Below are 14,256 nucleotides of genomic sequence, written 5' to 3'. Positions count from 1 at the left end.
CACCAGCCTCAGTGTGACCGTTTGAATGTGTAAAGTGGAATATGATTAAATAACATGTTTCCTGTGGCTAGTGGCTAACCCTATTGAACAGCATAGATAAGAATATTCCCTTTTGTAAGAAAGGAATGGTTTTTAACTGAAGGTTTGTTTTGGCAACTGAAAAATAAGATTGGGATCCAAAGTTAAAGTTCTTTGTGTTGTCTAAATAATCCCAATGCAAAGGTTTCTGTAAATAACTGGGCTTTTTTTTTTTTTTTTTTTTTTTTTTTGCCAGATTAGAATTAATTTTCCTTGTGATTGGTCCTTTTCTGCAGTACAGTAGATAGGGGGAAGTTTTTTCCTTCCGATTATTAATCTCCACTTTGCATTCACATTTGAAACAAATGCAGAGAACTTCTTGGAGAGTGCTAGGTGACAGTTAGTGTTTAGTGTTTTCCAAAAGCTCATTGCTTACTGTTGTCAGTTAAGAGACAAGATTTATAACCTTGTTTTAGATAGCTTTTTGTTGTAATTTTGGGATTTTGGTGGTGGTGGTTTGGTTTTGACAGTTCCTCTCACTACTTTGCTTGCCTTTATAGATCAGGCTAGTCTTGATCTCACAGTGATCTACCTGCCTCTGCCTCCTGAGTACTAGGATTAACATGCCAGGCTGGTTTTAAACTGTAAGTAATTCTCTTTTTGTTTTTGTTTTGTTGTTTCAAGTTTCTCTGTGTACCCCTGGCTGTCCTGGCACTCACTCTGTAGACCAGGCTGGCCTCAAACTCAAGAGATCCACCTGCCTCTTCCTCCTGAGTGCTGGGATTAAAGATATGTGCCACTGCCCGGCTGCAAATAATACTCTTAAGTGAATGTGGTATAATAATATTGGTGTGAGAGGTGAAATTTTTATTTAATCCTGCAGGTTAGGAAAGCAGGTCCTCTAAGCACGTAGTCTCACATGAGTTGTTCACCTGGGAGCTTTGACTGGTGGAACAAAGGGGGAAAAAAAAAATCAAAACCAGCAGTTGAGGAGACTTCATCCAGGGACTGCAGGGTGAGCCTTTGATGCTGCTGCACGTGACTGGGAAGAGGAGCATGACATGGCGTCTTTGGCTGATTTTCTTGGATTGATGAGAATTGCGGTCCTGCTTCTCTTGTGCCATGCTCAGTGCTGGTTTAGGCTTGTGTCAGCAAACCATGGTGGATTGACTGCGAGGCCACTGCTGAACCAGTCAGGCAAACAGCAGCGATTGCTCGTGCTCCTTTTGACCTGTGAATATTTCCTAATCAGGAGTTCAACTCTTGAAGCATTAAGGATGCTAAAATTTCATCATTAGACATGTCCAAACAGGGCAGCAAACAGACTGCTTCCAGTTAGATTTTAAGGGTTTGTTTGTTTGTTTGTTTGTTTGTTTTTTATTGGGCTTTAGTTAGCCCTGAAGGATTTGGTGCTAAATAAAGCTGTTTTTGCTTTTGGAGTTTTAAAAAAGTTAGGAAGTTTGTTTTTTATATTTTAGCATAACAATGGTTTTGGTTCTGTGCTCTGTTTAAAAGCTTTAAAAACTGTATCTAGATAACAGAAATTTGAAAATTAATCAACCAAACGATATGGTGTTGGTAGTAATGTGCTTTAGTTTATATTTAAAGTATACAGTACTAAAAAGAAAATGTTCATTTTTCTTGCTGGAAGAATAGTTTTACATTTTATTATGAGAGAGAGAGAGAGAGAGAGCAGTATCCAGCTTGGATACAGCGAACAATGCAGGGCATGCGGTTATTTTAGTCACCTAATATGTCAGCACTCAAGAATCTGAACCGATTGTTTAAAAAAAATCTTGTACTTTGTTTCTTTTGTTGCTCATTTCCAACTTTGTCATCTGTCAGAATGCAAAAAAAAATTATCCTTCTATAACCATTGACAGGATAACACAAAAGCTGTCTCCAGGTCGATATTTTGCAGCAATATTTTTAACATACGAACAGTAGTTTTTATAATTTCACCTTGGTGCTCAACCATTTATTATCGTATCAGAAGCATGTCAGTAATTCCTTTCTAAATGTCTGCTTCTTTTAGCGCTGAGACCCACATCAAGGGCTTCACACTGAACGATGCTGCCAACAGCCTCCTCATCATAGCGCAAGTTAGGCGGGATTATTTGAAAGGTATGTCACAATGCTTGACCTTTACGTCACATTAATGCCTCTGCAGATTTTTCTTGTAACGCCCTTCGAATACTTGGATAAAGGAGTCCATTTAGCAAATTACCTGCTTATCAAGAGCCTTTTGTGGTAGCTGAGAGACGTAAATTACTGTACATGCATTTATAATACAACTTGAATATGAATGTACTTGTCATTTGACCACTTAGTCCAGTTTCCATTCCATTTAACACAAGATGGGTTTTCTTAAGATGAATCACAGCTCTTCAGACATGCAAAATTTGTGTTCCAGAACGAGAGAAAGTACAGGCTTTCAAGTGCGTTAAAATTCACAGCACAAGTCATTTTGCTTTGGAAATTAACATACTTTGGAGGTCTGAAACAATTCCCAGCAGTTATTTCTTGCATGTTGTGTTGGTTGTATATGAGATAGCAAATGAGTTAAATTGAGTGTTAAGTGTGGGGGATTGTGCACCAAATGATTGTAATATTGATTTTTTTTTAACCTAATCTAATACTTTTTTAATAGTTCATAATACCAACAGCAGTACAATGCAGTGTTTATTTGGGGTCAAGGGTTTTTAAATGAACATGGAGAATGTCACACTAGGTCGGTGTGTAGGTGACTTGGAGGAAGATTGGGATTTGGGAGCTGGGGATTCCGTGAAGGCTGTCCATGGGTTTCCAGTGGGGTAGATTAGCTCTCAAAGGGGACAGTGATGGCTCTTGAAGTTAGGAAAGTAGCTTTTTGATTGACTTTTACGTTTGAATTTTAGTCGGTATAGCAATACTACTACAACAGCGCCCACTTTGTAGATGCTGAGGTCGGAAGCTCTTGAGCTATTCACTGTGGTACTTGTTCCTTCCCAAGGCTGCGATAATGATGCTGCTCCTGGCTTTGCACACCATCAAACAATTTCCCGTCTCCTGAGAGGAAGCTGTGTAATAATTGCTTAACCTCAGTGTTGCTCACAGTGTCTAAGCTTGCTGGTCTTGAGCTGTCTTCCTAACTGATGGTGGCTGAATACCTAAGTGGCTATTTCTCCCTTTCTAGAGCCTCTGCAGGATGTATACGGCAACAGTCTTGGATAGCCTGAGTTGTATTTGGGAGGTGCAATAAGGCTTGCTTTTTAAATTTCAAAGGTTTTTGTTTTCAATAGGAGTGATTTTGTGAGTTTTATTTTTTCTATACATTAACTGGGCATGGTGGAGCTCACTGTAATCCTAGCACATGAGAGGCTGAGGCAGGACGCTTGTTCAGGCTTGAGGCCAGCCTGGACTGCCGAGATACTGGGCTGAGGAGCTAGGCTGCCTCAGAGAAACCAAGATGTAATTAAAATCTGCTCCTTGTAAAAATCTTAAATAGCTAATGTTTCTGTAGACAATAAGAATGAGACTTTTTTATTTTAACTTCAAGAGTTTGCAGCTAATATTCTCCAAGGCTTTTTGCTGAGTCCCAGCCTTGACTAGGTATCTCATAAAAACCACAAGGACATATTTGGTGTGGTCTTGTCTGTTCTCAGGTGTTTACACACATGGAGGTTCCATGAGCGCTCTGACCCCTCCTTCCACTTCAACCCAGCCCTCGCTCGTTGTCTGAGCCTCCCCAGACTGAGGCAGGGATGGTTTGGGCCCTGTTCTGTCCATACTTGCTCTGTAGCCAGATAGAGCACCTGATCTTCAGTCTTTTGGATCTGCTCCCCACCCCCACCTTCAACTTTACTTTAAGCAAACTTATCTATGACATTAAAGTAGCTGATTAAATCTTACAGTGATTTATAAACTAATCATTTTGAAGACTATAATAACTGTTATGTAGCAATATACTCAGTATTACTAGAGAGTAATTGACAGAAATGTTGGAATTGAGAGAGAAGACTTGGGGAAGAGGGATGTGCATGGGGTGTCATTCTTGGCAAAATTCTGTAGCATGGCTTAGATCATAAGTGCTCGTATCGCCCTTGTGTAGACACAAACTGCGTGGGTCCCCCACCCCCCACTTTCCTGTACCCATACGTTGGGCACCTGGAGCTCTGTTAGGCTAGCATCTAATCAGTCCTGTGACTCTAACCTTGGGCCTCCGATTGGTTCGGAAGGGCTTTGAGCACAGCTTCTAATCCCACACCTGCATTGTAGTAAATGCTTCCTCAGCACTGACCCACCATCCTCCATCTCTTCTCACTCGGAAAGCTCTTCCCTGATGATGTGCTTAGAAACCAAGCACAAGATACAATCAAGCTGATTGTCTGTGGATCATATTTTAGAAATAGAATATAGGCATTTTATTTTCCGGTATGTGCATATATATTTGTAACATCTTACTGCTTTTTAAATTATTTTCCCTTTTCTGTACTTGACAGTCAATAGTCTGGATCATGTGTAAATTTGAAAGTATAATATTTTATCCAGTAAAAAAGACTAAATTGATCGTGCTTTTTACTGTATTGTTTTTAATAGACTGTTTAATTACTACCCTTTCTCTTCCCATGTGAGGATAGGCTTCTGGATGCTGCCTGGAGAGCCTTAGCTTTGTTTAGGTTACGGTGCTTTAATTGCTACAAAACCTGGAAGTTTCTTGAGTGGTAGTAAAGGTGATTGTTATGCTAAGTATTGGTACAAATCCTCCCATCTACCACCTGATTTCATGCAAGGATCTCACCGTACTGTAAATTAGAGAGGCATTCCTCATTTATCCATAATCAAGTACACAAACAAAACCTCCTTAACTGTAGCCTAAAAATTGAGTGAGCTTTATTTTCTTTGAAAACTGAATGCAGCAAATATCTGGAAGGAGCCTAATTGTGTGAAATAAATCTGTTAATGTGTAATTTCAGTGATGGCTCCAGCACGGCTGGTTTGTATAATTCCATCCTGTTTAGACCATTTTCAAGAAAGAATATGAGATGTTAAAAGTTTTTCATACTTATGTGTGCTTTGGATTAGTTAGATGTAGGAATTATTAATATGAGTAGGAGTTACTTATTTCTTGTCTTTTTGATCTTTTTTTTTTTTTCATTTTAAAAAGTCTGTCCTTATTTGTACTTTTCAGAACTTATCACCTTCCTTGATTAGTCATGAAATAGTATCCTTGAATGGAACTCAATAACATTTCCTTCTTTCTTACATGAAGTTTTGCGCCTCTCTCAGTCAGATGCATCATTTCAGTAGATTTTTCATGAAGCATTAATATTTTCTGTGGTCTAGAATAAATTCTTTTTTTTTTTTATTTAGCCATTTGATGCTCATGCTTAAAGGCTGGTTCTCAGAGTATGTTAAAGTCAGTGCGGGTTATTTAAGAGAAACTCTGTCCTCTGCTTTCTGTTTTAGTGGCTCTGGAGACTCTAAAAGCATCCTTGGCTCTGGAGCAGGTACCTTCTAAAATCGCCATTACCCGCCTCATACAGGCCTGTGCCTTGAAGGGTGACCTGGAAGGCATAGAGGCCATTCGTGAGATGGTAAATGGACTGGACAAGATTGAACTCTCAAAAATGGTTTTCATCAATAATACTGCTTTGGCCCAGATGAAGAAGTGAGTAATTTTCTAGCTGTCTTCACTGTGAGTTATCTCAAATAGCCACATTTAAAATGTTTTCTTGTTCTTTGCACCTTTTGGAAACCATGTCAATCTTTGGAAATTTTCAGTCCTAATTATGTGATTATTTACTATTAAAACTAATTATGTTAAAATGTATTTTATCTTTAATTAAATCTTATGATAAACATTTATCATTTATAAAATATACTCCACAGTTGCTAACTTACATATATGTATATGTTATGCTTCTGTACACTTATGCACGTGGGTATAAAATAATGTACATGTGTATATACACATGTGTGTCTTGTTATCAGAATATTTCATTTATAAAAATTAAAACAATCTAATTTCCTAATCAGCAGTTCTTTAGAGTCTCAACACACTAATAGCATAGTGAAACAGGACTTGCACACTTGTTAAAAACACACATTTCTGCAGGGCAGTGGTCAAGCATACCTTTAATCCTAGCACTCTAGGAGGAAGAGGCAGGTGGATCTCGCTGAGTTCTAGGTCAGCCAGGACTACACAGAGAAACCCTGTCTTAAAAGGCAAAGGTGTAGATAGCTTTATGATGGAGATCCTGATTAGCAAACCTGAGATCCCAAGTTCTAGTCCAAGCATTTAAAAAAAGAAAGAAAAAAGGTTCCATCTTTCTCAACCACCAGTACACATATCCACAGCAAGAAAAGGCACCCAGACTTGAGCTGTCGCCTTTGCAAAAGGACAGACAGATTTGCCTTTCTCTGGTCTCACTAGTGTTTTACACACATTACTTTATTATAAGATTGAACATAATTCAGACTATGATCGCAGAGTTCAGAAGGCTGAGACAGGAGGATCCTGAGCTTGATGACAGTCTGGGCTATGCAGTGAAACCTTTCTCAGAAAAAGTCCTAATAGAAATAGAGGAATGTATGGATGTGATATCAAAGTACGGGTATGCAAGCTTTTTTGTTGCTGTTTTTCCGATTTCTTTCAGCAAAAAAATGTCTTGGTTTTCACCTTTAAAACTATGTCCCATGACCTAGAGAGAAGACTTACTGGGTAAGAGCATTCATAGCTCTTCCAAAGGACCTGGATTCAGTTCCCAGCACCCACTTGGTAGCTCATAACTGTGTGGATCTAACACTTTCTCTAACTATATAAATATGCAGGCAATCAGCAATATATAGATAAAATACAATATTTCAAAAAACTTTCCCAAAATAGAGTTTCAGATTTTTTTTAAATAAGAAAATGTCAGAACTACATGAACATTTATTTTAAAGTTACAATATATTATTTTTTATCATACAGAAAACATATTTTTACTCACTTTAAAATATTTTTTTAACCTAAGCTCCTAAGAAAAATCTCACATAATCATATTTAGTTAGGTTTTTTTCCTACTTTGTTTAGAAAGCAGACAGAATTTCTTCCTTCCTTCCTTCCTTCCTTCCTTCCTTCCTTCCTTTCTTTCTTTCTTTCTTTCTTTTTTTCTCCCCAACTAAAGTATAAAGGTGTCCTTTTTTGAGGATTCTAGTACTGACTTTCCCCAGAAGTACGGTATCTGATGAAAAGAAATCTCTATGATTGTTAGCCATGAAGATAACTTTTTTGACTATCATCTTTTTTTTAATCTCCAAATATTATGTATTGTCTTTGCTTCATACACTAGTACTCCTTATAGTGTATAACGCAAAAATAATAGCATTTTATATCCAGTGAACTGCAAAATCAAATTAAATATTCAAGACAAATCTAATTTGGTCTTGTTTCTCAAACATGGTTTGAAACAAGTGGCTCCATAATGTGATCCTCTCAGTGGTGGCTTTTGTCTCCTAACATAACTAGGTTATGTTATACAGTATGCTTTAAAAACTTATTGTTACAAATGTGGTTGCTTGTAAATATAGTTCCTCTTTTCTGAAGTATTTGCATGAGTACCCACATGAATCTACCTAAAATTGACTGCAATTTTTGTAGAAGCAAATATTTCCTTGTAATTGAGTTTGTTTTCTTTTACAGTAACAACATAGATGTTGCCATAGAAAATATTGAACACATGCTTACATCAGAGAATCAAACCATAGAACCTCAATACTTTGGCTTGTCATATTTATTCAGAAAAGTCATAGAAGAACAGATGCAGACAGCGCTAGAGAAGTGTAAGTTGTCTGCTTGTTAAAGAGCGTAGGAGCCGCTCCTTTGACTTCCTTGGGGAGAAAGGGGGTCATGGCCTGTTCTGGTGAAAGCTTTTCCTTACCTGTTTCCATACAGTGAGCATCATGTCTGAGAGACTGGCCAATCAGTTTGCGCTTTACAAGCCTGTCACTGATCTCTTCCTGCAGCTTCTGGACTCAGGCAAGGTGGACGAAGCCAGAGCTCTCTTAGAGGTAATGACTTACTGGAACTTATGACTTCTGAGAAGCAAACAGAATGACTAGATGGGAATGTGAGCCGCAGCCTGGAGGTGGAAGACACTCCTGCTAGAATGCTGGGTTTGAGTGTAGATCAAGATTGCATGGCAAGACTGTGGGCAGGAGGTTGCCAGTTTTAATGATGCCAGGTAGAACTGAAGTATCCTTGCAATTAAGATAGACATCGGATGGGAAAATGAGATGCTTTGAAGACAGGGAAGGCAAGCAACAATCCGTTTGATTTCCTACTTTCTTGAATATTCTAAATACTGTGCATCACCATGGCAACACAGTTTGCAAACAAGAAGTAGGGAATGTTTGCTCTCCGTGTACAGCTTCTCACTTGAGCACTCAAACAGCCTCAGTGCCTTATTCAAGGGTATTAAGAGTTGGGTTTGCCTTCTATTCACTTACGTGTCACAGACACATTGAATGACAAATGCGGGTCTCTGCGGCCCACACTTTCAGTTAAATTAGCAATCTTGAGGAAAAGGAGACAACTGCATTCATGCCATTTTAAGAGCTCTAAATATAAAGCTGCGCCAAGTGCGCCCGAGCGGTGGGTGATCGAGCTGCTGCTGGCAATGTACACAAACAGGCACTGCTGGGGAGCCCCTTCCCAGCAGGTGGCAGTCAGACAGTCACAGTGATCCTGCCAGCGACTGTGTTTGTGTAGACTCCCTGTGTCAAATTGAGGCCCGGGACCAATTTCTGATAGTAAATAGTGTTATATTCACTTACACTCTTACCAGCTCTGTGATAGCTATCTTAAGGAGGAGATACGGTAGGCGATACTGAACCCATTGTCTTGAACTCCATGTCAGATTCAAGTTTGTCTAACTTGACAGCACAACCCAAGCCATTTTTCAAAGGCATGTCTGAACATTTTCCTTTAAGCTAACAGTCATATGAAAGTTCAAATTGCTCTGCTGTCTGAAGTTTTTACTCTTTGGTGTAGTTTGTTTACTATTCCTCTCTGTAGGAAATGGATGATAGAAATATTGGAATCTCCATTGCTCTTCTCTCTGGAATGTTCTCTCTTCTCTTCTTGCACCTGCAGTTAACCACGGAGGGCTGTGAGCATCGTTGCCTAGTCATTCACACGTGTGATGGCTTTTCACCTTGAACATGGTCTTTTGATTGTTCTCTAGAAGAAGCGCTTGCTTCCTCTCTCAGCTGCTTCTGAGCCATCACCTTATGCCTTCCATAGAGGCAGGGTTGCCAGCAGCCTGGCTGTGCTCAGAGCTGCCTCTATCCTCGAGGCCATGCCTGGTAGCTCTTGATGGCTGAGTGCCGATCTGACTGCAGCCCCATCCTCTACCTGCTTGCCAGGCAGTAAAGTGAGAAACGCTTGATTCCCAGATGTCGAAAGCATCAGTTTGTAGTTAAATGTTCTGCGAGTCCGCAAAAGTTCTTTTTCTATTTCACAGTGACAGTGTTGTAAAGCTTTGACTGAACAATGTGCTTTTAGAAACTTAGATGATGACATCTGCAATGAGTACAAACTAAAATATTGTCTTGCCATATTTGATTTGACTAAAGCATCCAAGATTGGATAGACACTTGATTTATCTGGTCTGTCATATAAACTTTTTTTTTAGTTTAACTTTTGTCTCTTTCTCAAGCACTGGCTGTCTATTGCAATGAAAGCCTTTTATGAAATGGAGAGATTGAAATCGGTCCTTTTGTATGCATAAGTGTAGGTAATTATACTTTAAAGAGAGCGTGCTTTGTACATTTTAATTTTTATAAAGAAATGAGCAGTTATCTCCCTGACACCTTATTAAATGTAGAATTAACCTTATGATCCCTAGCTCACTTGTGAATGCTTGGCAGAATAATTGGAGAGGAATCATGTTTCTTTTTTTCCTCTTTCTTTGCAGTCCTAAGCCTTGTTCTGTGGTTGTTGAAGCATTAGCTTAATTTTTCCCTTTTCTTTTTAAACAAACTTCATCCTTGGATGCAAAGAGCCACACTTCCCAGTGCCGGGCACAGCTCTCCCCTGTTCCCCTCCATACCTAAACAGACCTGGCTGGCTGCTGGGCTCTCCTGTGGTGATGATACTGCGCTGTTATTGGGAATGTTCACTTTGATCGGCTTATTTAAAACCTTCATTGACTGAACACTATTTTACTTTTAGAGGTGTGGTGCAATTGCCGAACAAACCTCAATTCTGTTCGTGTTCTGTCTGAGGAGCTCTCAGGAACCGAAAAAGGTACCATGTTGCGCTTGGCTCCCAGTGGGTCAGCACCTAACCTGAAAATACCAGAAATGGGAGACTGGTCTGTTTATCTGGCTTCTTTTTAAAATCGGGGTTTGTGCATGTGTGCGCGCGTGTGCCTATTTAGACAAATGCTGCACAGTGAACTCGGGTCCTCATGCTTGCACAGCAAGCCCCTTTACCCACTTACTCCACCCCACTTGCATGGGCTTTTAGGGTGTTCATATAGAGCAGGTCTCAGCTTCCCAGTTGTGCCTGGAGTGATATAAGTTTGTGCATTTATTCAGTGAGTACTTTGTTCTTGAGCTTTTGACTATGAACTCCCAGAAAGGCCCTTTGAAGTGGAGGATGTGGTTTGTTGCTGAAGGCACTCGCCACATCCCTGGCTCTCTTCAGCTGGGTACTTCCCTATATTTCTAAGGCAGAGACCATCAGGTGGATAGACCATTTGCCTTTAAAATTGCTCTGGTCAGGCATGGGAGGGAGGGAGAGGGAACTAGGATCAATAAGTAAAATAAGAAAAAACAAATATGCGTACATTGCTCTGGTCTCCCAGATGAATTTCTCATTGGCACAGTTCCTTTTATTTATATACTATAAAAAGGGAAAGTGAGAGGCTGTGTGTGTGCGTGCACATCTCTGGTGTGTGTGTGTGTGTGTGTCTAAGTACTAGATCCTGTTTTATGTTATTTTGGTTTGGGGGGTAGTGGTGCCTGGTTCTTTTGGTGCTGGAGTATAGTTCAATGGTGAAGCCTGTTTATTTAGTGTGTGCCCAGTGCTGACAGGAAAGAGTTCAGAAAAGATGCTGATTCAGATTTGATTTGACTAATATACTAAAAAGAGTTAGAGGTTTTAAGTGCTAGCCACAGTGCCCTTGGCAGTCCATAGTTAATTAAGCTGGAATTTGCTCTGGTAAGGTAAGGACTGAGTGTAAATACATGAAATTCATCATGGATATCCAGTTTACTCAGTGGAGGAGCGTCTGTCTTCTCTGCAGTAACTAGGATCTGCTTCTACAGTGCCTCTCCCAGCAGTCAGGTGACTACCCCAGTGAAACCCTGGAGATGCAGTGAAACTCTGGAGATGCATCTTCATGGACTAAATAGTGAACACTGCAGAAGTTTTGAATCTTCTTATTTTCTCTTGAAGTTTTTTAAATTTTTATTTTTTAATGCTAAAATACAACCAGGTGGTGGTGGTGGCAGTGCACACCTTTAATCCCAGCACTCAGGAGGCAGAGGCAGGTGGATCTGTGAGTTTGAGGCCAGCCTGGTCTACAGTGTGAGTTCCAGGACAGCAAAGCTACACAGAGAAAAAACAAAACCAAAAATACAACCATTATCTCTTTTACCCCTGAGATCTTAGAACTTTTTGATTAACAGTTGATTAAAAAAAGAAGAATCAGTGTTGAATGCTTTGGTTTTTATTTACATCTGTTTTTGCAAGCACTCAGGAATGTAAATGAAATGCCAGTAGTATGAAAAGCAGTGGTCTGGGTTTGATCTATTGGGTTAGCATCAGATCTGGAGATACACGGAAGTGAGAGCTGAGCGCTGAGTGGTCCATTGTGTAGTAATCATCTTAGTGCTATTACGTTGGTGCCTGTGAATGTCTTCTGAGTGTGTAACCTTTGTTTGCCTCCCCAGGCACCAGTTCTGAAGACCTTGTTAGAATTGATTCCCGAGTTACGTGATAAGAGAGAAGCATATTCTTGCATCATGAAAAGCTATGGTAATAAATTTAACCTCACTTCTGTCAGTTCAGCTCAAAGGAGTAACCCCCTGAATTTCAGATAACTGCTCATTCATTTTAGCTCTAGAATATTGGAGGTTTGTTTTTGTTTTGTTTTCCTAGGCAGGATTTCTCTGTATTACTTTGGAGCCTGTCCTGGGACTACCTCTGTAGACCGGGCTGGCCTCGAACTCACAGAGATTCTCCTGCCTCTCTCTCAAGTGCTGGGACTAAAGGCATTCTGCATTACTGCCTGGCTTGTTTTATGTATATGGATGTTCTGTCTTCATGCACACAAGAAGAGGGCACCAGATCCCGTTACAGATGGCTGTGAGCCACCATGTGGTTGCTGGGAATTGAACTCAGGTCCTCTGGAAGAGCAGTCAAATACTCTTAACCTCGGAGCCATCTCCCCATCCCCATGTTTTTAAACTATAAGAAACATATGAAGTTATTTATTTCAATAGTTTTAACATTAAAAAAATAACCCTGTGCACTTTCAGAGTGGCTCAGATAGGCGGAGTCAGGGGTGGGGCTCCCAGACAGGCCTGAAAGTTCTCTAGGACCCTGCTGGGCCCAGCACCAGCAGCCCTAGCCTGCCAGGCAGAAGCAGGCTCCTGTTCGTCCCTGTGCTTCCTCAGGTCCCCTCCACCTACCTCCACCATGATTAAGGGTCACCTCGCATCCCATTTAAAGTTCAGTCTTTTTCTTTCTTGTCTTCTCTCTGTCAGACAGTCAACATGAGCGAGGGAGACAGTCTGGAATTTCCTACAAGGAAGATAAAATGCTGTCATTTCCAAGCCATGATGGCCCATGCATATGCCACCCACAGGCTTGCTCACTTCAGTAAACAAGAATCTGTGGTAGAGCAATTGATTTAGCAGTCAGGACTACTAAATAGCATCTTTATTTCCACGTGGAGCCCTGCAATATTTCAGAACAGCTGAAACCTAGGCCTCCTCATGCAAGTCACATAAATAGTATCAAAGGCATAAAGTGGGTCCCTACTGGGGGCAGGGCATACATGGGGGAAGGTGTAGAGCTAGGGCAGCAGGACAGGGCCAGGAGCCCTAGATAGGAGTAGGCTATCTAGGAGCAAAGATTGATGCAGAGAAATGGGCGGAGCTTCAGCTTCCAACTCCTATAGTCACCCCCCTTCTTCTCTAAGAGCGCCTGGTTAATCCCTGCTCCCCTCACACAGCCTCATACTGAATAGTTGAGATCATTCCATCTATGCAGTGGATCCTCCGCTGTGTACTTCAGCGCCTTTAATGTTCTCCAGGCTTCCAATGCCTGCCCTCCCCCTCCCACTGTCCCTCTCCCTCTTCTCCCTCAGTGTGTGGTTTTGGAGGAAGGGTATGGAGGAGTAGGCAGTCTGTAGACTGAGGGGGACAGGGTGCTGGTGGCAGGAAGGGTGGCTTCCCTTCATCTGCAGTTCATCTCTCTCCTGCAACTCCTTCAGTTTTAGACAAAGATGTGGCCTCTGCCAAGGAGTTGTATGAGTACTTGACAGCAAAGAACATGCCGATGGATGAGCTGTCTCTGAAGCGTTATGCAACTTTGCTCAAGGAGGTTGGCGAGCCAGTGCCCTTCACAGAGCCCCCTGTGAGTATTCTTAATCAAGAGAGAAGATACCTCCATAGTTTGTGTGCCTAAGGACATAAGGGTGTAAGAGGAAACTGGGAGGGCTGGAGAACTAAGCAGTGGCTGTAGGCTGGAGTGGAATGGTCTTTGGGTGAATGCGAGGTAGGTGTGTTCCAGGCCTTCAGCCAGCTGTGATTTCCCAGACCCTCTTAGGCAGCTCCTGTTTCTGCTTGAGCTAGGACTTCGCCCTTGTGTTGGGTTGAGAATTTGATGGTTTTGAACTTGGCCTTTCACAAAACCCAAAGATTCCATGCCCTTGTGGTTTCAGTCTGCATTGCTCCCTCATAACTGTCTGTAATCTCTGTTTTCTCCTTACAGGAGAGCTTTGAATTTTATGTGAAGCAGCTAAAAGAAGCAAGGGAAAAGCCTTTGTGAGAGAAGCAGCCCTGGAGTGTGTGGGTGTGTCTGGGTGGGTATGTGATGTGGGTGTGTCTGGGTGTGTGTGTGTGTGTGTGATGTGTGTGTGTCTGGGTGTGGGTGTGTCTGAGTGCAAGTGTGCATGTGTGCAGATGTGTGTGCCTATGCCTGTGTGTCAATGTTATTTCTAAAGTGTACTTGAGGAAAAATAAACAAGTGAAAATGAA

General features: G+C 41.1%; 1 protein-coding gene across 1 annotated transcript in view; it reads left to right on the top strand.

The window, feature by feature from the left end:
• Lrpprc (leucine rich pentatricopeptide repeat containing) overlaps positions 1-14,256 on the top strand; it is an 82,765-nt gene extending 68,509 nt beyond the window's left edge. Inside the window, exons 31-38 of the mRNA XM_051175193.1 lie at positions 2,054-2,142; positions 5,467-5,668; positions 7,685-7,824; positions 7,937-8,052; positions 10,217-10,291; positions 11,944-12,028; positions 13,491-13,633; positions 13,991-14,256. Of these exons, the coding sequence (XP_051031150.1) occupies positions 2,054-2,142; positions 5,467-5,668; positions 7,685-7,824; positions 7,937-8,052; positions 10,217-10,291; positions 11,944-12,028; positions 13,491-13,633; positions 13,991-14,047 (907 nt within the window). The 3' untranslated portion in view covers positions 14,048-14,256. The remainder of the gene's footprint in view (positions 1-2,053; positions 2,143-5,466; positions 5,669-7,684; positions 7,825-7,936; positions 8,053-10,216; positions 10,292-11,943; positions 12,029-13,490; positions 13,634-13,990) is intronic.

This window comes from Phodopus roborovskii, unplaced genomic scaffold, assembly GCF_943737965.1.
Source record: "Phodopus roborovskii unplaced genomic scaffold, PHOROB, whole genome shotgun sequence".
Taxonomy (NCBI): Eukaryota; Metazoa; Chordata; class Mammalia; order Rodentia; family Cricetidae; genus Phodopus; species Phodopus roborovskii.
Note: the sequence above shows the minus strand (reverse complement) of the source record. Positions and strands in the feature narration are given on the sequence as shown.